The following is a 26,307-nucleotide window of genomic DNA, read 5'->3' as shown; positions in this document are numbered from 1 at the left end:
GAAACCAAAAAAAGATCAAATTACCAGAGAGGAATAATTCCTCAGAAGTAAGCCGTACAGGGATTTCCACAATTGGTTTTATCCTTCTCAATTATTATTTTCAATCCAGGAAATGAAGAGAAAGACAGTCTATCATTCCAAACTTTTATAAATAGCACAACTGTGAGCTGAAATCAATGTGAGGAACTGTAAGGAGAGCAAGCTGAAGACATTTTTGACATATTTGTTTCTGACCATTATGTCTCTGTTGTTTCAAATGCTCTTCAAAGTTGAAAAGCATGTAAAAACAGCCAATGTCCATATTTTAAGGTTTATTCAAAACCTTAAACACAATTAATTCTGGTGATTTTAGCATGTATCGCCATTTTGGATGAGGCAGACCAAAAATAAGTGTGTCATTAAAAAAAAAAAAAAAAAAGAGGGGCGCCTGGGTGGCACAGCGGTTAAGCGTCTGCCTTCGGCCCAGGGCGTGGTCCCAGCGTTCTGGGATGGAGCCCCACGTCAGGCTCCTCTGCTGGGAGCCTGCTTCTTCCTCTCCCACTCCCCCTGCTTGTGTTCCCTCTCTTGCTGGCTGTCTCTATCTCTGTCGAATAAATAAATAAAATCTTTTAAAAAAAAAAGATATTTAGAGCTGGAGCTATTGATAGCACTTCTTCCCATTCCACTGATGAAGAGCTACCATCAGGACTGGCTAATAGAAATCCAATTTACGAGGGCCTGCTCATTTGAGTGCCTTTCAAGATGCACAGGATTGGTAACCCTTCACACTTGCAAACAAATGTCTGCTCTTCCAGGGCAGGACGATTTTAATGTGGTTCCGGGGAAGTCATCACAGCTAGGTCACCTTGAAGATGTGGATAGTAGGGGCAGAGGGGTGGGGAAAGCCTATCTGGTAACGTCTCCTGCCAATTGCCCTTGCCTGCTTTTCAATCCCAGTGGAGCACACTTGTTGATAAGCTTTTCACAGAGTAGTATAGGACAAAAAACACAACACAACACAATATAAAGCCGTATTGGGGGAAGGAACTATGTATGCATTAAGAGAATACTGGAGTAGTTTGGGGCCACCAGCTGAAATGCTAGGTAGGCAGAAGTTTCCCCTCCTGGTAGGATCATCTTCCTCTCAAAATGATCTTCCACATCAAAATCCTATGGTCACTCTGTGCCACCTACATCACCTGTGCTTCTTTGTCTGGAAATCCTTTGCCACATTAAATGTGCCACTGGTGTTAGGCCAGCAAGGACCTTCATTCCACTTTACACAACTGAGCTGCGACCATATGTTCACCAGGGTTGACTTTTCACCGGCTGTAGTGACTATCACATGCCCTACTTGTACTGGGGATGTCCACCTTTTTAAGTATATACCTACTTCTCACAGAGGGAATTGAGGGTTGACTATTTCAGAGAGCCTAACACTCAATATATTAAGAGGTATTTATAGAATAACAAAAATCTTTCACCTTTTGGCCCTTTTATGAAAAATTTACTGAATGCCTAATATATTTAATATTCAGTAGCATGTGAGAATAATTTTTATGCAACTCTGATAGTTAGAAAGATAGATAACTCAATTATTAGATCATCTATCAAAATATTCAGATGTATAAGAGGCTACTAAAAAGATTGATGACTGAGAAAGTCCACTGATTCTCTAGCCATCATATTCATGCATTTGGCCAGACAACATTTTTCGCTGCCTTCACAAGCAAGCTTCATTACCCATCACTCCACTGAAAAGAGTTTATTATGAGGCTGCCATCTTGGCAAGACTATTATTTAGATGATAAATGCTGAGGGGAAAAAAAAGTGTGTCTACTTTTTTTTTTTTTAAGAAAAAAGATGAGCTTTTCTGACAGATAAAACAAACAGCATCTACATTTCTAATTAACTTAAATTTGGCAGATACAAATATAGGTCAGTTAAAGCTATGATGTTATCTTCTGTCTGAATTTTACCCTTAATTTGCAAAATGTAAATTAACTAATTAGAAGAAAAACAGCATGATTAGTGACAAAATGCTTCAGCTGGGTCTTTGCTTCCTGACATTTATGATCAACTATAATGAATTATTGCTTTTTAAAATAATTGATAGAATATATATATTTTTTCTTACCACAATGCAAGAAATTTTACTAAGAATTTATAAAAGAAGGCCAGGAGCCTGGCAAAACAACACAACTTTGTAGTGTACTTTCTGGGGAAAAGATGCATATAGAATGCCATCATATTAGAAACAACTGGGTTAATTTATGCCTGTGTATGTACCTCACGGTGAATTTGGAGGAAAGAAGTGTGTAGAGATTAAGTCACTAATAAGCCCAGTAAAAAGACTGTCAAAACTTAACCCTTTCGCTGTCATCTCAAATGGATTTGCTGTGTACTCAAGCAATTAGTGAGAGCGGTGCATGTGTGCGCGTGTGCCCATGCGTGCACCTGCATGCCGGACTGCGGGGTTAAAATGTTACTCGGAGAATGGCTAGAAAAGAGAAAAGGATTTGGCTACTTGCGTTTCAGCAGGAAAACCTGTCATTGTTAAGTAGAATTAATCTATGTAATAGTTAAGGAAAAAGAGGTTCTCAACTATTCCGATGTAGATAAGACTCCACAATGAGAAGTACATCTGCAATGTCAGACATAAGTGTCAATGAAAAATTACATAAAATCCTGAAAGGTCGGGCCTGTGGAGGGGGCCAGGCTTTGGAGTATGGAGTGTGTGTGTGTGTGACCAGGCCCTGGGCAGGCAGAGCAGGATCCGGGCTGTCAGTCCTCATAGCACACAAACTTAGAGGTCTAATCTGAATAAGGAATACCAGGAAATTGGAGCTGAAGCCTCTGGAATCCTAGAAAGGAGCTAAATGTGCTTTGTCAGTACTGGGCATTGGTTTCCAGTGACATGACAACATCTGAAAGGGAAGAGAAAATAGAGAAACAATTCAAACAAAGACGTGTGGTGATGTCCAGGGTACTACTGGAGAGTTCAGGTACTATGCAAAATAGGTGAATAGTGAAACAACGAAGTACTGCAAAAATTCAGTCCTAATTTTAGGTTATGTCACTAAATATTTACCTTGGACAAGCGTACCTTAATTTCATTGAGCAGACAGTTATCACATTTGGAAACCATTTGACTAAAATACTGGAATACTCCTTTTTCTCCAACATTATGACAAATACATAAAATCTTCCACAATTTGCAGAGTGCAGTTTAAATGCTAGGAGAATATTGTCACACTTATTTTACACTTACTAGTTGTGGAGATAGCAGGAAAATCTTTCTAAATAGCCACTCTTGATGAAAAGCATTTAGCTTACTACTTTTATATTTTGGAAATTCATTAATGGTAAACATTCTTTCTCTCCATCCTCATCCCCACACTGCTGTAACAGGGCATTAAGAAATAATATGGGTTACTAGTCAAAGCTCCACTTCACAGTAGATAAATCTAACACAGAACATATTCGTACATGACAGAAAATTCTCTTGACAGCTCTCTGGCCTCCACCTAACTCTTCAACCCCTTAACACATTATATCACCTATGAGGCGACTACTTCAAAAGCCACCTAAGATTTACTTTCGTGTAAATTAATTTTGCACTTTGGAGGTAATCCTCAAACATTCGAACTCCAATAAATTGTTTCTATCACAAAGATAAAGACTGTAAAACATATTATAGCATAGAGACCTCTTCATTTGTTTCATTTTTCTGTTTCAAGGATTAACAATCTCCACTCACATGTATCATTCTGAAAAGTGAATTTAATTTCTTTTGATTAAAAGCATTAATAGCTCCCACTAAGATTTTTGGCTTGATGGTCACTGAGAAAAGGGACTAGAGAAACTTAAAAAGCAATCATTTATGTTCATTTGGTGTTCATCTGTAAAGGAGGAGAAAGGCAGAAAGAGCAAGGCAGTGTCAGGTACCCAACCGAACTTGGGTCCCTCAGTACTGCAGGAAGGTCAGATCCTTTCAGGGTTGTACTGGCGTGTCAAAATACGTCAACAAACATCACACCGCGGGAAGGAGAATGACCTTTCGGTTCTTTACATTTGGGCTGCCGATGGAGCTTTGAACAGACGGTATGCACGAATGGTTTTCCTAGCTGCTTGACAAATGCAACTCCCAAGCTTTCTTTCAAGTGTGATTATTAAAAGCCCCAGGTTTTTACATTTTGGTACAACTTTCTAAACCCATGTAACTCATGATGGAAACTGATGTTAGGTTAACCAAATAATCAGATTCAATGCAACTAGACTAAAATTACTGTGTAATGGTTAAATGCAAGAGATGAGGATTGAGAGTCAATAAATGTAGAAACATTTTTATTCACTCTAATAGTAATACTTTTTGTTCATCAGTTCTCTGAACTTTATTATGGATGTCATTATATCACAGTGCTCTGCTTTCTCTCCCTGTCCATAGAAAAGGGCATTTCTCTACACTCCTCCATGAAAACCCACTTTGTCTATTTACTGTGGATGATCTCTACGTCCTGCCTATCTCTGATCCATCACTTGAACTCCTATTCTGCAAGCCAGTTGCCTTTGGGCATCTCTAAACATCACACCTGAAGTTACTGCTAACCTGGATTATTTTCCACTCTCAATTCTTTAACAGCATCAGTATTCTCTCCATACCACCAATATCAAAACCTCAAAGTTATCATTGTACCATACCTGCCAATACAACAACATTTAGTTACTTGCCAAATTCTGTAAATTCTGTCTTTGTCACCTCTGTAAATCTATCTCGTCTTCTTCCATTCCCACCCACCATTATGATTTGGGAATTAATGGAGTATTTCAATACGGACAACTGTGTTAACAATTGTGTTTCTATCCCCAACTTCTGACTTCTGTCCACTCAAAGCAAGGCTCCCAGAACATCCATCCTAAAGTTAGGTCCTAATCATGCTACTCTTCTATCAAAAAGTCTCCCCTGGCTTTCCAGCTCTATGACCTTGATGTGGGCACTTAAACTCCCTATGCCTCACCTTTCTCATATGAAATGGGGATAAAATACTAGTATCTCCCTCATACGGTTATTATGTGGAGGAGCGCCTGGGTGGCGTAGTCATTAAGCGTCTGTCTTCGGCTCAGGGCGTGATCCCCGCGTTCTGGGATCGAGCCCCACATCAGGCTTGTCCGCTGGGAGCCTGCTTCTTCCTCTCCCACTCCCCCTGCTTGTGTTCCCTCTCTCGCTGGCTGTCTCTCTCTGTCAAATAAATAAGTAAAATCTTAAAAAAAAAAAAAAGGATTCTTATGTGGATCAAAGAGGATAATACACAGAAGTGCTTAAGCCAGTGCCTTGAACATAGCTGGTGCTCAGTGTGAGCTACTTCTGTGATCCATGTACATGTTTTGTTTCCCAATTAGATTGAATTAAACTCCCTGAAGGCAGGATGAAGCTTTGCTTATCTTTGCATGCTCTGAATGCATAAGGAACTTAATACATACCTACTGAACTTAGTCATAGATCTATGCTACTACTGATGGACATTTTGCTAGAGTACGCTGCATTAGGAACAGGTAGTAGTAAAGGTATTCATTTTACATTAAAATAATGAAAGGCAGCTGGAGCTGATCAAAATTTTAGTCTAGTGCCAAGTCAATATGGTCTTATACCTGACCTATGCTCACAACCAATGACTTCATTTTTACCACCTTCATGATCAATATAGAGTGCTCTGCAAGTATTACAGCTGAAGCTGTATCCAGGATGATTATGATAGACTCACATCTACATAAGTTGATGAGCTTTACGAATTAAAAAACTCTCTTTTTGCTAAATAAAGGAATTTTGCATTAATTTTCAATCTATGATCACTTGGAATGAGCTATCAGGGATGCTACAGGACTAAATTTAAAATGTGTAAGTGGTGGTGGTTAGCAAAGCTGCCAGTGATAAAAGGGAAGAAGATGGCAAACAGGAATATATAAAGAGAAGTAGGAAGGGTTAACAGGATGGTTAACCTTGCTGGCAGAAACCTTGTAAGAAAATAAGGATGAACAAAATGGTAAACATCTCAATGTTAGCGATTCAGGTAGGAAAGGGAGTAAAACAAGAGAATGGAATTCATAAATCATAAGTAGACTGAGAATATAAAGAAGAGAGCAAGAAAACAGAAGAGAATCTAATTTGCTTGTGTTAAGTGGAATAAATGGATAAATGGAACTCATAGTGGGAGTTAAGTTTTTATGAGAATATGACTTCCAGGGTCAATTAGAAATGCGAAGGAAAGGATGTTTACCATTGCTATTATGTATCCACACAGGTTTTTGTTTTATGAGAAGAGGAGTATGAGACATGCAAATTGTATTCATGGCTCATTTTCCATACTCTACGCGTGTGAGAGGAGAATGAGCAAGGGCAAACTAGGACAACACAGCCTCATCACCTGTAAGTCACCCATCCCAGGGGATTCTTGAATGATACCAAATATGACAAGATGCTCAGAAATGGGAAAATGTGTCTCTTAAATGTAGAGGCAGAGAAAAGTGAGAGAACAGGCATAACTTCCGCAAACAGGGCTCTATCTCACCAAAGATGGCCAGCTCTATGTCAGTCCAAGTGGCAGCAGAAGCCCTTGGTAAGTGCTAATGAAAGATGACTGAAGAAAGCTGCCTTCTAACAACCATACATTTATTATCCAATCTTTCATCTTGGCCATACCAAAGCCTTTCCCTTTGCTGGGCAAAAAATAGTGACTGAAAATCCCATTTCAACTCTAAGGATCTGGGGAGAAAGAGACCTAGAGGTATGTTTGAGAGAGAGAGAGAGATCAAAAGAAAGAAACCTGAAGGTTTGCACAATCCTCTCCCATAAATTATTCTATTCATAGTTGATGCTTAAGAAAATTTGTGTATAGTAACAATGAAATCTATAACTTATATAGCAAATAAGTTTACAAGGTTAACATTGAATAAGGCAAACTGTTTACAATGTGTTAAACTATGTGTTAAAAACCATAACTGAGAGACATCTCCTTGGAGCCAAGATGGGGTAACAGGGACTGGATTTATCCTCCTGCTGGAAATAAATAAACAAACGTTATAGATGATGACAGATGACGACAGCAATGAGGAACAACGCTCCCTGAGTGATGAAAAACAAAAAAGGTAAGCCCTTTGCCCCAGCCCACCTCCTGGAGAGAGTTTTCAGGCTGCGATGTGAAGATGAAGAACCTACGTGAGGCTCAGTGGGTCTCTCTGAGTTGAGGAGATAGAGATGGAAGGATGGGAAGACCAGGCAGGTAGAGTCTATAGAAGAGAATACCAGCAGAAGAGAGCTGCATAGAGAGAGAGAATTCCAGAGACTATCTGTAGGTCTCCCTTCAGTATACAGCAGTACGTTGATCAGTACACGTGTGACCGGAAACATTTCTATGATCAATTTGACCTGATTGCCAATTATAGCACTGTTCACTCACAAGAGCAGAACAAATTTTCTTCTCAAGTGCACATGAAACACCAAGATAGCCATAGTCTAGGCCACAAGACAAATCTCAATAAATTTCAAAGGGTGCAAGTTTATTTCTGGCCTCAATGGAATTAAATTAGAAACCGGTAACAGGAAGCTATGTGAAAAATTTTCAAATATTCGGGAACAAAATACTCTAAATGTATCTAGACTATGAATTAAAGAAGAAATGAAAAATTAGAAAGTATTTGGAACAAAATAAATATGAAAACCCAACATATAAAATTTTCTGGAATACAGCAAGCAGTTCTTTGAGGTAAATCTGCAGCACTAAATTCCCTCTCAGAAAAAAAGAATGGTTTTGAATCAATAAACTCAGCCTTCCACCTTAGGAAACGAGAAAAAGAAGAGAAAATGAAAGTGAAACTAAAGAAAAGAAAAAATATATATACAGATTACATTAGAAATCAATAAAAACAAAAAAGAAAAGTAGAAACAATCAATAAAACTAAAAATTCGTTCTTTCAGAAGACCCTTAAATTGATAAACCTCCAGGCAGACTGATCTGGAAAGAAGCTATAATTATCAATATCACAAATGAAAAAGCTGACATCACTACAGACAGATCCTACTGCTATTAAAAGAAAAAGGGAATATTCTGAGTAAGCCTATCCCAATACATTCCACAACTTAGATGAAACGAACATTGTTTTTTGAAAGACACAAAGTACCAAAGTTTACTAAAAAAAAACAAAATAAAAACAAAACCCAACAACTTGAATCATCGTTACATCTATTAAACAAGTCAATTTCATAGTTAAAAACCTTCCAACAACGACAACAAAAATAGGTACAGATGTTTGACTAGGAAATTTTACCTAACAGTTAAGAAATAATAACAAATCTGCACAAACTTTTCCAGAAAATTGAAGAGGGGAAACCTCCTAACTCATAATATGAGCCAGTATTACTCTAATACCAGACAAACACTTAGCAGGAAAAATAAATATCACTCATAAATGTAAAAGAAAAAATTCTTAATACATCTTCAACTAATCAAATCCAACAAAATATAAAAAAGGTATTGTTTCATGACCAAGTGGAATTTATCCCAGGAATGCAAGGTTGGTATACATGCAGGAATCAATCACTGTAATTCACCATTTTAACCTATTAATAAAAAAAAAAATACCCATTTGACCTTAATTGATGCAGAAAAGCCTTTGACAAAATCCAACACCTATTTTTGATAAAGTCTCTCAGCAAGCTAGGAATAGCAAGGAGCTTCCTTGACCTGATACAGAACATTTACAAAAACTTACAGCTAACATTACTCTTAATGTGAAAGATTGAATGCCTTTTCCCTAAGAAAAGCGATGTATGTTCTCCACCACTATTCACCTTTGTATAGGTGATTCTAGCCAGTGTAGTTAAAAAAAAAAAAAAAAAAAAGCATCCAAATTGAAAAAAGAAGTGACACTGTCTTTTTACAAGTGACATGGATGTCTATGTAGAAAATCCTATGGCATCTACCAAAAGAGTAAAGTATTAAAATGAGTTTTACGAAGTTGTAGAATGTAAATTAACATACAAAATCAACTGTATTCCTCTATAGTAACAATGAACAACTGGGGTTTGAAACGAAAACTATCACTTCTTTTTGCTTTCCCTTTCTTTCTTTTTTCTTTCTTTCTTTCTTTCTTTCTTTCTTTCTTTCTTTCTTTCTTTCTTTCCTTCCTTCCTTCCTTCCTTCCTTCCTTCCTTCCTTCCTTCCTTCCTTCCTTCCTTATTTTGAGAGAGAGCACACATATGTGTGTGCATGAGTAGGGGCAAGAAGCAGAGGGAGAGGGAGAGAGAATCTTGAGCAGGCTCCACACTCAGCATGAAGCCCAGTGTGGGGCTTGATCTCAGGACCCTGAGATCATGACCTGAGCCAAAACCAAGAGTCAGATGCATAACTGACTGAGTCACCCAGGCACCCCCAAAACTATCATTTCTAAAAGCATCAAGCAATATAAAACACATACAGATCAATCTAATGAAAATGTGAGAGATTTGTTACACTGAAAACTACAGGGCATTTTTAAGAAAAATATTAAAAGACCTAAATAAATGGAGAGATACTATGATCATGGATCAGAAGACTCAATATTTTTAAGATATCAATTCTTCCCAAATTGACCTATAAATTCAATGTAATCCCCATCAGAATCCCAATAGGCTTTTTTGGGATGAATTTATAAGATGATTCTAAAATTTATATATTAATGCAAAGGACCTAGAATAGACAAAAATAACTTTGAAAAAGAAAAATAAAGTTTGAGGATTTATATAGTTTCCAAAATATAGCTATAGTGATCAAAATGATAGAGAATTGGTATAGACAAACTGATCAATGGAACAAAATAGAGAATTCAGTAAAAGGCCTACATATAAACGATCAATTGATTTTTGACAAATGTGCAAAGGCTACTTAGTTGAGAAAGTATAGTCTTTACAACAAATGGTTCTGAAGCAATTGCATATCCATATGCTAGAAAATGAGCTTTGATCCACTTATCACACCATATATAAAAATTAACTGAAAATGGATGCTAGACCTAAATGTAAATCTAAAATAAATCTTTTAGGAAAAAAAGGGGGGGCGATCTTTGTGATTTATTTTTTAAAAGATTAAAAAAAATTTTTTTTTTTTAATTTTAAGTAATCTCTACACCCAACGTGGAGAGCTTGAACTCACAACCCTGAGATCAAGAGTTGCATGCTTTATCGACTGAACCAACCAGGTGCCCCTGTGATTTCTTTAGATCTTTGAATCTTCAAGATTCCTAGATGTGACATCAAAGGCATAGTCCATAAAAGAAAAATTGGTAAACTGTACTTTATTAAAATTAAATTGAAAGCCACTGTTAAGAGAATGAAAAGATAAGCTACAGACTGGGAGACAATATTTCATATCGGACTACATGTCTGATAAAAGACTTATATTCAGAATATTTTTTTAAAACTACCAAAACACAATAAGAAAAGAACTCGAGAAGTGAGCCAAAGACTTGAACAGACAGTTCTCCAAAGAAGACAGGTAGCAAATAAGCAGGTAAAAAGATTCTCACTGTCACTTGTCCTTATAGAAATGCAAATTACAATCACACCGAGGCACTACTACACAACTCTTAGATAGCCTACCGTTAAAAAGACTGAACATAATAAGTGGTGGGGAAGCTGAGCAACAGCTGAAACTATCAAACTGCTGGTGGGAATGTAAAATGGTACAACCACTTTGGAAAACGGTTTAATCGTTTTGCAAAAAGGTAAACATACACTTAACGTATGTCCCAACCATTTCATTCCGAAGTATTTGGCTAAGAGAAATGAAACCATACAAATATTTTTACGTGACTTATCAAAGGAGCTTTATTACTAATAGCTAGAACTAGAAACAACCTAAATGTCAATTAATAGGTGACCAGATAAAAAAATAATGGCATAGCTACGTAAGTGGATACCTCTCAGCAAAAAACAAAACCAAACCAAAGAAAGCCAAAGTACATGCTGTATGATTCCACTTACAGAAAATACTAGAAAATGCAAACTGAATCTATAGTGAGGAAAGCAGATTAGTGGTTACCTGGGTGCAGAGAGAAGTGAAGAGATTGAGAGGAAGGATTCTAAGGAGGCACAAGAACTTTTGTGGTGGTAGGTATGTTGAATATCTCTACCGTGGTGATAATTTTATAAGTTTATATAAACGTATCAAAGCTTGTCAAATTGTATACTTTAAATATATGCAGTTTATGTCAATTATACCTCAATAGAGCTATTTTTAAGACTATTCTTATTTATTAAAACAGACTTGCTTCTTATGTGCAACCAAATGCAATTCAGAAAAAAAAATGAACTCCATTTAAAATAAAAACATACATTTCTTAACAAATGTTCCACAGTACACTTCTCTTCTGAATTCCAACTAGTCTTCAGACAGTTCAGTCAGAATTTGTGAATGTGAACCGTATACAAAAGACTTCTCTAATTCTCTAGATTTCAAATCCAACAATTCAGCGGTTATTATATTCTGGGTGTATTGGAATACATGACAGGCTTTTAAAATAATCCTACAGATACATTTTTGAATATAGAATAAGGGCTTCTAAGAAAGCAACAGAGAACACCTGGACCATTTTTCGCTAACCTTATGGAGGTAAATATCTAAAGCACATATGCTGGAGAGCTTTTTAGATCAGCTCAGTGAACCCATTAACTGAGTAAAGCAGCCTCTTAACAGAGATTTCTCACCATGGCTGACAGGAAACTGCCTGGTGGGGCAGAAAGCGCACAGGTGTGAATTCAGAGGGAGATCTGGGTTCGGGTCCCATCCCTGCAATTTACGGCCTCAGGCCTTACTATAAGACCCCCCAAAACAGAGTTGGGGTCCCTACTGACTGACACTCAGCGCCTGTGAAAGTGTTTGCTGACCTGAACCTTTATTCCTTAACAAGGCTTTATTTTTCTCATCAATACTCTGTTGGAAAGCAGAAAGACTACAAATGCAAGGGCTGTTTGGCTATTACCTCACCAAGGCTAGGTAAAGAAGAAGCTGACATCAGTGCTGCATGTAGACTGGCATGACCACTTAAAGTTTTCAAAAGAGAAGAAAAACTCCCAAGGTCCAGGCTCTACCCAACATCAATTAAATCAGTTCTCTTATCAGGGATAAGACCCGCATCAGTATTTTTAAAATGCCCCTTATGTGATTTCAATACATGGTGAAGTTTGAGTATCACTGACCTATAACCCTGAGCCATTTTAAGCATCAGTTTCAACCTGATCTCCAATATTCTAGAATAAGTACAGAAATGGATTCTGTATTCTTGGGCTCCTGACTCTCTCTGTGCTCCCGAGTCACTTCCTATTGGCAGAATCTCTATTATTCTTCCCTCACTCTCTCTGGATGATCATAATGGTTGTGTTTCCATCCTTAGAATGACCGACCACCCAATCATTTACTTGTTAGTTTGGTGTGAGGTAACTTTTCCGAAGCATATGTGACTCATATTAATTCCATCTTTTTTTTTTTTTTTTAAAGATTTTTTTAATTTATTTATTCGACAGAGATAGAGACAGCCAGCGAGAGAGGGAACACAAGCAGGGGGAGTGGGAGAGGAAGAAGCAGGCTCATAGCGGAGGAGCCTGATGTGGGGCTCGATCCCATAACGCCAGGATCACGCCCTGAGCCGAAGGCAGACGCCTAACCGCTGCGCCACCCAGGCGCCCCTCATATTAATTCCATCATAGTGGGTCAGCAGAAGAGTCATCCTTTCAACAATTCTTTGGTCCCCTGATTTTGGAAAACTGGTCGATATACTCTCTCTATACCCGTGTGCCCCCCAAATCTTGTGCATGCCTGAAGGCAGTAATCAGATAGGTATCTTTCTGAGAAACTACAACTCATTAATATTTCCTTATATGTCTATTTTCTTTCTCTTTAGTCCTTCAACCCATTCCAGTTATTTAACAAGTGTCTCTTTATTGCAAATATCACTTTAAAAGCCTAAGGAACATTCCTACCCCTTATTCAGTTTTGGATTTTAAGTCAACACTGAAAACAATTAACAACAGCAGACAACGTGAATTACTTGGTGGGGAAAATTCTTGCATTTCACATTCCAAATGCAGAAAAAAAATGTTATGAGAAGTCATTCTTATAAAAGTACTATATACGCAGCAGACACTTTCATCCTTTTCAAATATTTCAAGGTTACTCCAGCTAATAACAGTGTCAAGTATTTGTCTGGAACAACAGAACATCAATATCTCACAACCATCTCCACCAAAAGAGATGGAAAAGCAAATTATTATATTTTACCTTTAGAGGAGCCCTCTCCAGTGCATTTGCTAATTATTAGTCAATCTGTCTCTTGTTGTTGCTGATGACTACTTGTTAGTATACGGCAGCAGTGCCTTCTGAGGCTGTTGTAATTGAAGGTTTGCAAGAGCTTCTATTGCTGAGGCATATACTCCAACTTAAGACAGATGTGATCAGCCTTGTTTTTAACAGGACTGAAATAACTGGAAATCTGTGATTTGGCTAATTGCAGGCTTCCTGAAAGTATCTTAACACAGGAAAAACTTTGGCCATCCTCTGAAAAAATACCTTCCTTAACTCTAACTGCTAGGCAGCCCCATTCTGAATGCCTCACCTCTCAAGGCAGCACCGACCAGAGAAAGCAATTGCTAAACCATTGAGTAAATAACCAATCTTTAAAATATACTTAGAGGTAAGAACTAAAGTCAAATCAATTCTTGTGGCAGAAGGTATTAGCTTAGCAGTGCCTCTAGGAGTGTAGACTCTCTGGAGCCAAAGGTCCAAAGTTCTGACATATGGAACTCAGCTCTTAATCTTTTCAGTGATACATAAATGTGATCAAGAGCACATTTCCTCTTGTGCTCATTTCCCCTCACATCCTAACACCAGTACAAAAAATCACCTTGGAAGATACATGTATTTGCTTCCTTTGATACTGTTATTTGGAACTGTTCAAGAGTGGTCCATGGCCTGGCCCAAACCTTGAGAGGATTCTACTCTATACCCCTCTGGTTGTATCCTAATCCATGGGGTGAGGATTCTGTAGGACCAAGGGGACATCCCCACTTGCTGTATATTCCCCCAATCCCTATCTAGGCCACATTCCATGTACCAGGGACCTTAGAACTGATCACCTGTTGGCTCCTCCACCAGTCAGGAATACCTGACCGGTGTCCACCAGATTTTGGGCATTTGATGACAGATAAAACATATAGATAAGATGAAACTCAATCTTAACTGGAGGAAGGTGACAAGTAAACAAGAAATTACAGTATTTGACAAATGCTATGAAATTATTAGCAGAACACGGGAGTGGGTACCGAACCCAAGCTTGGAATGCAGGAAGGTTTCCCAAAGAGATGTCAGCCAAGCTGAGTAGTCCAGGAGGAGTTTATCTGGCAAAGAAGGTAAATAAAAATGTCTACTCAGAAGACTTCTACAATACATCAGACAGGGATATACAGGAGAAAAAGACAGAGGGGAACTAATATTGGTTGACTGCCAGGCACTTCGAAAGAGCTTTACATGTATTAAATAACTGATCTTCATGACCACGTGGTCAAGAAGGTATAACTGACACCATTTTATGGAAGAAAACAAAGACTCAGGGACGTTAAGCAAGTTGTTCCTAGTCATGGGACTGGGAAGTGGCATGGCCTGGATTCAAACCCAAGAACAGGAGAGATTCCCTCCATCATTTCAAGGATCACTAAACTGGGAAATCATGTTGAAACAAAACTTTGCCTTGTGCTTGCCAGTCAGTAAGTGTTGATCCTCTGAGAGAAATGAAGAGGTGTATCTACATAGTGCACTTCAGTTTCTCATGGAGGCCAGAGCGTGCCCGGAATGGCAGCTGAGATTTCCACGTGCTTGATCGGTAGCTGTCGGGCGTGGTGCGCGTGCTGCTGAGCTGCTGTGAAGCTTTCCTCTTTACGGTCACTTAATATTTTCCTTCAAATGGACCCACCTTATCTCCAAACACCAAAAGTGAGCACAGGGTGTCTCCTCCTGATTCTTGGAAAAACCACATATATGTATAGAACCCGTGTATGTAATTTGGCCTCAGATTATAGAATTGCTTTTTTTTTTAACTGTCACAATCAAATATGAAAATATACTTAGTAATATAGGTCAAACTGTCAAAGAACTCACTTTTTGATGATAGAAGTAGAATGAGAAGGCTTCTGGGGTGTTGACTGCACAAGGAAATGTGGTTTTTATACAACTTGTATTTATAGCCCTACGTATATGGGAGATACAAATGCATATACATGTAAATATATATGTATTTTCTTTATAATCATATATATAGCCTTATAAAATTTGGGGCTACATTATGGTCCAAATGCTGCTTCTCAGAGGCGCTCTATTTCCTTTAACTCCACAGAAGTAGAGACCGTAGAGTTTTGAGGAGCTATTTGATCAAAGTTCATACCCGGGAGAGGGGCCTGCACACAGGAGACAGCTTGTGTTCTGTACTCAATGTCTTCGACTTTAGGGAAGGTGATGGCACTGCAAAATTTAATTTTTTCCAAGGTTAATTAAGCCAGGGAAAATTCCTGCAGCTCTGATTACAAAGGAATGAGGGGCACACTATGTATAGTAATTAACAATAGCAATATAAAAGGTAAAGCTCTTTAATAAAGGCTTGTTTTCAAACAAACTGATGTTGATATAAATGGTTATTCTTTCACTCAGATAGGGATAAATAATTTGAAGAAAAGTCCAACCAAGTGAGGAGGGAGAGATGACTGAGGTGGGGCCATTTAGATTGAGTGGTCACGGAAGGTATCCCCGAGGAGGGGACTGTGAGCAGACCCCTGAACGGCGTGAGGAGTTCACCATGTGGAGATTCAAATGAAGAAAACTCCAAGCAGAAGAATTATCCAGAATAAGAGTTCTGAAGTAAAAATGAGCAGTGTAGATTTAAGGAAGGCCCAGAAAGCCAGTGTGGCTGCAGAAGTATAAGAAACGGAGGGAGCCTTAGTTGAAGAGAGAGAGGGGCAGGTGTGCAGGTAACTGAGGGTGGTGGAGAGACAGATCACGCAGGGCTCTGAATGTCCTGGGAAAGAGTTTGGATTTTATTTGAAATATGAGGGGAAGCCACTGAGGAGTTTAGAGCAGGAAGCAATACAATCTGATTTGTATTTCCCAAGAGTCTCTCTGGCCAGGGTACGTAAAACGGACCACAGGAGTATAAAGGTTCACGTCTGGATACCAGTTTGGAAGTTACAGCAACAGTTCAAGAGATGATGACAGATAGTGAGGTGATGCCAGGGAAGAAGGTGATACTGACACATGATGTGACACATGACAAAGATGGAACTGAAAGGACTTTCTGGTAGGTTGGTGGTGGGTTGGGGTTTTGGCTTGAGTATTTGGGCAAATTGTGGCACCATTAGTTGGGCTTGGGAGGAAATGGGGGAGCCACAAGCCTGGGGAGGAAAATCAAGGTTTAATGTTAGACGTGTTAGGTCTCAGATACCCACTGGATATCCAAGAGGAGATACTGAGTGGACAGCTGGATAAATAAATTTGTACTCAGCGGAAATATTAGGGCTGGCAGCAAGAATTAAGAGATACTATTACAGAGATGGTGTATAAAGCCATAGTCTGTAATGAAATCTCCAAGAGAGACACCCGGAAGTGAATGTAGTTAGCAAAGGGAAGAGGGCTGAGCACCGAGTTCCAGGGCCCAGCTCCAGTGTAGAGCTGGGAGGAGCAAAAGCCAGCAAAGCAACCTGGGTATGCTGCTGGGATGGCAGGAAGCAGCCCAGAAGAGTGTCTCTCAGAAGTCAAGAAAAGATGTTTTAATAAAGAGGTAGGGCATGATCAACTTTGTCAAAGTTGCTGAAAGGATGAATAAGAATATCCACTTACAACAAAAAAGGAAACTCCAGTAGAAACATTAAAGTAAAAACTAAGGACTCTTCAGTTATTTATGTGAGAAAATGGGCTTATACAAAGTCATGATTCTACAAATATTAACTGAACAGTCTTATTGTAAAATCCAACATTTAATCTAAAAATAGTGTGATAATTTGGGAACAGTGTTTATGTTAACTAGAGGCTTATCACACAAATAAAGCAATTAGCCCAGATGCCATCCAGCCAAGGCTACCTACAGGTGGAGAGATGATTCCTCCACTCTGAACAATTTCAGCAACTACTGTGTGAGTTGTGTTGAGGCAAAATATGAAGAGTAGGATACCATACTTTCATAAATAGGCTAAGTTCTCCTGTCAAAATGCCCTATCACTGCTAAGTCTGTATCACTGTTATAATCAAAATTTTATATCCAAATAAATGCCTCTACGTTCTGTTTTGAATGTCACCACTACTTCCATTTCTTGGCCTCTCTGCAGACATTTGGTAAAACTACTGAATTCTGTGTAGATTATTTCCTTCTTGGATGATCTGGAACATTCAAAATCAAGGCTGACTTTCCCTTCTCGTGCAATATACCCTGAATGAATCATGCCCAGGAGCTGGTACGTATTCAAAGAACATGTTTAGGGAATGTAAACCAATAGTCATGTAAGTAAAACATCATTAGAACAGAACAAGTAGCAAACAACAAAATAATCTAAAATCCAGTCCAAAGGAAGCTGTATTAAATTATCCATTGCTTAGATCCCCTCCAGCTGGGTCAATAATGCATAGGAGTCCAATTACTGACTAGATTATTTATTCAGCCTCTAAAATAGTGAGTGCCAGGCACATAGTAGGCACTCAATAAATACTACAGTTGTTTCAGAAAAAAAAAATACGATTTTAATTTTCAAGTAAGCTCTACTCTTTGGAATTCAATTTGTAATTGTTCTTCATAAAAGACATGACCAGTACCAAAGTGGGGGCACCGTCTCAGTGCATAATGGTTTTGTTTATTAGTAAAGTTAAAAATGCTTTAGCAACCTAAACTTACACAATTTGATTTTCTTGTCATTGCTTTCCCTATGCCATCAAAGATGATGCTTTCTTTACTATTTCAAACTCATAAAATTGCTAAAAATCTAAAATTCAATTTGCCACATTACTGCTAATTTGAATAATGGCTGAATAAAAGATAGGGAACGCTGAAGCAGCATTGATTTCTAAAACATTTTGCACTTTTCTCCTCCATCCCTGTAAAGTAAAGCTCGGATGCTACGCACAATTACACAAGAAAATCAAGAAAGCCATTACATTCAGCATTTTGTCAAGATCATTGTTACCATGGCAAAAAGTGGGCTTAGTTTAGCACAGCTGCTACGGACGAGGTCTGCTGGCCTTTTGTAAAGCTGAGCAACAATACAATACCAAATTTTGTAGCCTGTCACTGTTTTGGTTTTGGTTTTGTTTCGTTTTCCCCAGGATAAGACTATTGTGCACGGATGCTACTGTCTCATTCCTTAATGATCTGGGCCAGTGTCATCTTACTATTGTATTCTTACTGTTGGCCATGACTGAGGAGCACAGTTAATCTAGAAAGGTTACCCCCTGCCCTACCTCCTGTTCCAAGGGGAAAAACAATGCACGGTGTGAAAACGTGGCGCTACAGTAACAGAAAAAGCCAAAGTTGCAACAGTTGTACTACAAATGACAACAGAGATGCACTGGAAAGGGCACGAGTTTGGGAGCGAGAAAGACGAATGCATGACGACTAACCATATTATTATTATTTTCTCTCTGAGAATCCGTTTTCTGTAAAATGGGGGGAAAAGTAACTTCCTTGTGAGGATTAGCTGAGAGAATATGAAGGCCCAGGCAATGCTGCGAATTCGATGATAAAGTATCCTCCCCTCCAACCCTTTCCATTAATCGATGGGATTTCCATGCCTTCAGGACTGTTGACTGAAGTTGGGAGGTAAACTGTTTTTCTGTTGGAAGGCAAATCGCTTTGATCTTTCATATCATTTGGATACTTTCCTCAGAGAGCTGAGGATAAGATATTTTTAAGGGTCTGAGAGTAAGCATAAACTTCACATCCAAAGAATAAAAAGTTAGTGTCAATATCATAATACAGGCACCTCACCTTATTATTTCTATTTTAAGTGCTACCCGTATTCTCGCCGTAAAGCGGAAAATGGGAGTATATACTAATTTTGACCTTATGCAGAGATTTTTAGTTTTAAAAAATGAAGCAGCATTATGAAAGCAGAGGAGTTTAAATTATCTGAAATGAATACATTAATCAAGTCTCTGTACTTACCAGAAACAAAGGCTACTAGCATTTTTACCAGCTAAACAAAACATTTTTTCTAATGAGATTTCAGCCGAGTATCGTTTATCTTAAGAGAAAAATAATGGGACCTTACCTATTCCAGTAGCTCCAGAACTGGTCATGCAGGTAGGCATGGTGGCTACATTCATCACCAAAGGAGGCTTTGCTTTCAATCCAGTGAATTATGTGCCCTTCTACAGCTAAGGGACAAAGCATTACTAATGCAGAGCAAAGAGAAGGGAAGATTGGAAATGCTGAACTCCGTCTAGGCCTCTCTGTGCTCCCCATTAATGAGCGGAGGCTCAGCCGTCACTGTCTTCGACGGATGTGACTATTAAACGGCACACCGCATATGTTCCTTACAAAGAACATTTGTGCTATAATCAGATCCCTTTCATTTTCCTCGTCATTTTCAAAAGTCCCCCTCCTATTCTGACACTGCCTCTGCAAGTGCACAAGTAACACGAAAGCAAACCCAAGTAAGCCAGACCGGCTGTTCAAAGGAACCACGTGGAAAAAATTCAGAACTTAGAGAAATGACTTAGAGAAAATGGCACCCAAAATGTCTTCAGAAGACATGTTTATTTCTCAAATAGATGTAAATGTTTTTAAGGCAGAGATTTCTTCTGGACCTACTATTTTCTGCTAGTCTAAAATAATCTTTTCCAACAATTTCACCCATTTAAAGCTAATCTACTCTGGTAACATTTGCTAATATTAACAAAAAGTAAAAAAAAAAAAATAAATCTACAGAGAACGCTCATCCCCTTTCGCTATGAACAAATGCGTAAGAGAGTTTTAAGGACTTACCAACTGGCACTTGTAAAATAAAGTCTGGTGTTTTGTCATAACCCTTTGCACGGAGCTGATCTTCATCTACGGGAAGAACAAATACTATTACTTATAACAGTGTTCCATTAACAAGACAGCAATATAATTGCTTTTCTTTCTTTAAAATGTGTAAAAATTACTAATGCAGTCATACATATCTTTCTTATGCATGCAATGCTGTGTCAGAATAAATGAACTTTCTTAACAAACCTGAAGCATAGATATAAAAATGCCTCTTTGTCCCTTCTGCATTTTTATGTCTTTATTATAAATATCATTAATTCAAGCTGTCATATGCCACCTTTTTTGTAATTGAAAATACTCAAAATAATGAAATATACTTACTGATTAAAAGGAAAGGCTTTCACCACTGTGAATATCACTAATGTTATCAGGCAATATTGACAATTTACAGTGAGGCACAAGCACAGTGGCCTTTACAGTTATAAAACAAATGTTTTCATTAAAGCAACTAAGAAAGTTTAGTTTCAATTAGTAAAACTATTCCTATACACAAGAACACAGAGAGGGACAAGGACAATGAGATCACTACAGAGAATTAATTGCCCTGCTTAATTCCTTTGGTATGCTATTGTTTCTGGCATTTACCAGAGTTTTACAACTAACAATATGTAATTCTGAAAAGCAAACACGCTTTGAGATTTTTCTCTAAGTCTGTTCGATTTCCTGATCCTCTGTAAATATCAATGATCCATTCAGAAGGAAAGGAGGCAGGAAACAGGGAGCTTGACAAAGTTGGTAAAAACTAGCAAGGTGCTTGGTTTTAAAAAAAAATCTTCCAATATTTTCTAAATGCTGTCCTTGACTTCTAATGGCATTACAATGTGATTTCTGAAATGAGGAGTTCTCCATTAGATTTTGGAGTGACCTGGTCATTCAATTCCAGACATGGCTTTCTGTCTTCACCCAACCTCAACTAATGGCCCAACCAAGTAACAAGGAAGGCTGTGTGGTCTCTTAACACCTACTGGGCTGTTGACATTGTCATGCATCCCATTCGCCTTCCTGCATCACCTTTGATTAAAATTAATGGCCCATTCCCAGTGTTGGGTAGCTTATTTCCAATCCATTTGTCAGCCCAAGACAGTGGTTTCATGGCCAATGTTCAGAAACTCTGTTTTAGAACACTCTTGTGTACATCTTGAAAGGTCAGCATTTTAAACGTAAATAACCTTTTAATGACAAGACATAGTTAAACTAGATATTTAAGTGAAATTTTGTTAAAAGTGGATGTCCTTTATCCAGACTTTGGAGGATGGATGTCAGAATTAAGAACAATCTCCCCTCCTTGAAGTATAAAAAAATTTAAGTTAACTATTGAGATAAGGAAATACAAATTTAAGTAATTTTACTTTAAAAACAAGAGAATTCAGAAAACTGGACTGCAGATGAACAAGCCTGAAACAAATTTCTATCCTCTCTATACACTGGCCACTACAAGAATATCTAATGGAAAAGACATTTATTAAAAGCAACTCAAGCGCCTTGAGCTGATGTTTCCCATAGCTGATGAACAGTTTTAAAAGCTGGGTTGACATTAAAAAACAGAGACTAATATTTTATTAAAACTATCCTAGCTTGATCAACCTTTGCAGATGTTAGAATCTGTTTCAGTAAGAAAAATGATGATGTTTCTGACAGCAGTTCAAAACAAAATTTCAAAGGTCACCAAGCTATCAAAATGCACATACTAAACCCCCTTTAAAGGCAGATGTTGCACTCCTGTTCACTGCACCAAAATTACCAACACAATACCTACAATTTAAATTCTGCCACTCACGTAATGTGAACAAAACAAAACTTGGGCAGAAAACATCAGGTGAGGCTAGGGAATCTTTCCATCTTTCAGTGGCGAACTTCGAGGTATAACCATGTACTTTCTCACTCCACCCTCTCTCCCTACCCCAACTCTCTCTCTCTCTCTCTCTCTCTCTCTCTCTCTCTCTCAGTCTGAAGTTGATCCAATAGTAACTGTACCCAAACGATAGCTTCTAGAAGTCTGTGTCACCATTAGTGACATAACATTTTTTTTTTTTTTAAGTAAAGAGGTTATTCCACACATTTGAAATGCCATGGGTCTCTTCTCCACTCTTTTATTTACTAAACTCTCACTGCCTTACCATCCCTGTTTCAACCTTCACACTGTTACTTTCATCCTAGATTTACTAAAAAAGAAGGAGGGGGCAATGTGGGCAAAGTTTAGAGGAAATGACAGCACAAGTGTAGGGAGTAGTATTAAGAGCAGGCGGGCTTGCTCACCGGGTTTAAGCCCGAGGAGAAGTTTCTATCATGGCTCATGCCACTGGGAGATTTTTAAGGTCAGTCCCATCCATCTGGTGTGATTTCCTGGCCTCTGTATTATGCTCTTTTCCTGGCCCCCAGACCTTGAAAAATTCCTTACCACAAAATCATTATCCAAACCATTGGGTATGGATTTAAAATTCGGTTGACCATCTTGTCGGGGCTCCAACTCCATGATCTAAAGGGTATGGCTCCATCACCAGCTCACACTACTTCCTTTCTGTTCATTCTGTCGTCATTCCCTTGTCTTACTGTGCTTACTCCCTGTTCCCCACATACTGGGTGCAGAGTATCTGTTCTGAAGACAGGAACTGTTTCCTTTTCATTTTTTAGAACCTATTCATTGCCCCACTCTTACCACCAACGTATGCTTTGTATTTAATGCTCAAATGGTTAACTGAATAAAATACAACTGCATTTTAAAGAATACTCATGCCTTCTACAAAGCCTACCTAGACTGACTTAATAATTTTCTTTCCTGGTTTAATTTCTCATTAATCAACAAGGCACAGGGACAACAAATGTGGCCCAAAGTTCAAGGTTTTATTTGATACCTTCTACTGCTATCCTTCATCCTGGGTCCCAGCTGTTTGCTCTGAGGTTCATCTCAATCATCAAAGAAGGAACTGCATCCCTTTCCTTAATACTCATGGGAAGTTTTCCTACTTTTTTTCTTTGATCTGCGATATTTTAGATAACATTGGCATTATCCATTCCTGAAAGTATGGGCAGAATTCCTCCAGACAATAATCTGGGCCTGGCTCTATGATGGTGGGGCAGCTCTTCCGTTACCTTTCCCATTTCTTTGATGGCTACCAATCTGTTTAGATTTTTCTCTTCTAACGGTCAGTTTTGCAATTTATATTTTCCTTGAAAATTACACACTTCATCGAGGTTTTTATAGCTCTTTCTACATATTGGAGCCAAATGGTTACTTAGGATTCTTTGAACTTCCCAAGTAGAAAACTGGATGTTTCAGTAACCTAATATTTTCTTTAAGAAAAAAAAAAAAAAGGATCAGAATTAAGGGGAAAAAATAAGAATAATATTAGCTAGAAAGGGCAAAAAAGAGCAATAGCAATGTTTTAGAATAGAGCTTTTAGTATAACTTCCCAGAATGTTGGGGATCAATATGAAATCAATCTCCAATCCTGTATAACCATCTTATTCGGTGAACATAGCAAATATGAAGTAAGGCTCATATTTAAGGTGTATGTTAAAAACACCCAATATATTTCATAACTACTAAGCTTGTTGATGTCACAGTTCAAGTGTTCATTATCAAAATCAACAGAATATTCTTGCTTAAAAGCGGACCTCTTAGCCTCGAGATCTACAAAGATGTGGGATTTTTAGATAATGTGTGTGACTCATGAAACACAGTATTTCTGAACTTGTAAAGTCTTAGAGATTGCTAGTCCAATATTCCAACTTACACATAAGTGGCCCAGAGGAGTGAGATGACCCACCATGACCTAGGCCTCTTGGATAGATGAAGATACAGACAAGAGCCTACATCAACCACACTCTAGTTCGTCCCAACAAACCACATACCACTTTTAATTATGGCAAATATTTAAATTTGATCGTGTGTGACATTTATGAGGTAGTGAAAAAATTTTTATTCTCCTCCTAGAGGATCTTGAAACACAGGAGGGGTGATGGCCATCTGTCCAATATTATTTAGGTGACATGTGCCTAAAGAGGAAATGAACTAGATAATCTCTTGATTTCTAACATTTCAATGGCCCTCTCTCCAACTGAAGTTTAAAAAAATCAATGAAACTGCATCCAGAGATAAAACTGATGTTAAATTTTTTAAAAGCAACCCAGTTCTTCATTTATTTTTAAGTTGTCAGGCCTGCCTTTGGAGGGCATTTAAGAAAGGAATTACACATACGTAAAGAACACTGTGAAAGTTTAATTTCTCCGGCCTTTTAATTACCCTCTCCTCTAAATGCCCCAAAATATCCAAAGCAATTAAGTACTAATTACACAATTTCTTTTTCTAAAATAAAGGGCTGATTTTGAGTCAGAGAACAAAACACATCTGAAACTAGTTAACATATACTTAAGAATCATAGAAGGGCATGAAGACTACCAAGGAAAAGTTTGAGGTTTTCTTTTGTTTGTTTTATAAAAAGGCTTTAAATTTTTAAGAAATAGTTTTTTCCAGGAAAATTACGCAAAATTCCAGTTCAAGACATCTGAAAATGAAAAGTAACATTCTGACATGGCCTTTTATCTATGAATTTGTCAAAAGGCTTCTAAAATGCTGGGTTAAAATACATTGTACGATGAAAAGAATCTTAACACCTATTACATTTCTACTAAATTGAGGAAAGGCAAAGGATATACATAAACACAAATGAAAACTACAGTGTATCTTTTCTACTCTACTATTTTGTTTTTCTGTGTTTTTTGTTTTTTTCCCCAAAACACTGTCTCATTCAATACCTGGAGCTATGACTTTCTTATCCGTATTTTTATGTTCTCTAAGAGTGAGTTTCATAGTCTTTTCTACCCAATTTAAGAAGTCAGCAAGGTTTCAATAACAGATGTTACTATGATATGCAGACTACGGGCAAAGGTACACAGAACAGATATGCATTTAATGGGGAGACCCACAGCACAGATAAATGAAATCTTTAGAGAACCCCAAATTTCATTACAGCCATTAGTTTCAACCTCTTCCCCCAAAGCCTCTTATCAAAGCTACTAATAAGGAATACAACTGACTGCTCTGACCTTGTCCTTTGCTTATGTCTTTAGGGGACAATACTAGTGAAAATTGAAGTGCCCTAAAGATAGGAAAAAAATGGGAGGTCACAAAGCCGGGACAGTACAAAGTGGGGCTGAGCAGGCTGGTCCCTGCCGACTGGTGGCTGTGGAGACAGGAGATATGAATATCAACAACAGAATATACTCTGTATTTTACACCACATTCTAAATTCTTTGGATTGAATGCCACAAAAGAAGAGACATATCAGAATGGTAGAGTGAAAAGGGCAAGTCAGTGGAAAGGCACCGGCTGGGGCCAGTTTCCACTAAACAGAACAAGGGCATTGGATGAAACACTTTTCAGCTCCCAAATTCTGAGGAATGGCTGAATGTTACCCTTTGCTGAAGTTTTTTTTAGCTGTCATCATTGATGTCAGACCCTTTTGCAGGGCCAGCTCCATCTGTCCCAGAACCAATCTCAATGAAGAAAGGAATATTAGCAGTTCTGAGACACAAAAAGGATCTTCTACACACACACACACAACACACACACAAACACCCCCCCCCCCCCCAGAAGCCAATCGCACAATAGATTTGACTCCCAATGCCTTTTGGTCATGGGGACTAAAGCTCCAACCTGTAATTAATTTTCTGTGGAGTGAGATATTTGATTTTTTTGGTCCTGCATCCCATTCTGTCTGGCATTGCCATCCTACTCTCACGATATGATTCTGGTGAATGACCAATAACGTGACCCCAACCATCAGCCTCCAGGTTGGACACGTGTAGCTGATTAGAGCCCTTCCTCAGATTCATTATGGGGCAAAAGAGAATCACCAACTTGTCTCCAGGACTAAGAAGCCTAAGGAATAAACAAACTAGCAACTACCAGGGATCATCTTTATTGCCTAGGAATGAAGCCAACATGGAAAATAGCAGAACACAAGAGGGATAAAAGAGAGATTGATGACATTTTTTGTCTTCTGGATTCTATACACCAGAAGCAAACTTCTCTCCTTTGGACTTTCCAGATATACATCCTTGAGTATGGGTATAATTTAGTTTGACTTGATTTTTGTCACAACCAAAGGGGTTCCAATATCTCGTCAAGTGGCCAGGAAAGCAGACAATCAGCAGACATGAGTTATCCAACCAGAGCCATGAGGAGGGAAGGGCCCAGAGCAGAAAGACTACCATAGTAAAGTGGACAGGATAACCTGTCAT

At 38.3% G+C, this 26,307-nt stretch overlaps 1 protein-coding gene across 4 annotated transcripts in view; it reads right to left on the bottom strand.

Annotated features, from left to right (window-relative positions):
- Nucleotides 1-26,307, bottom strand: part of CDIN1 (CDAN1 interacting nuclease 1) — a 206,556-nt gene that overhangs the window by 77,195 nt on the left and 103,054 nt on the right. For 3 of the 4 annotated variants that reach the window (XM_026480060.4, XM_048218745.2, XM_057306197.1), the window contains 2 exons: nucleotides 20,020-20,085; nucleotides 19,304-19,409 (listed from right to left, as the gene is read on the bottom strand). In XM_026480060.4, coding sequence (XP_026335845.1) covers nucleotides 19,304-19,409; nucleotides 20,020-20,085 — 172 coding nt within the window. The remainder of the gene's footprint in view (nucleotides 1-19,303; nucleotides 19,410-20,019; nucleotides 20,086-26,307) is intronic. The other variant, XM_057306196.1, reaches the window with a different exon arrangement.

The sequence above is a fragment of the Ursus arctos genome, unplaced genomic scaffold (assembly GCF_023065955.2).
Source record: "Ursus arctos isolate Adak ecotype North America unplaced genomic scaffold, UrsArc2.0 scaffold_36, whole genome shotgun sequence".
Classification (NCBI taxonomy): domain Eukaryota; kingdom Metazoa; phylum Chordata; class Mammalia; order Carnivora; family Ursidae; genus Ursus; species Ursus arctos.
This window is presented reverse-complemented; position numbering and strand designations above follow the sequence as displayed.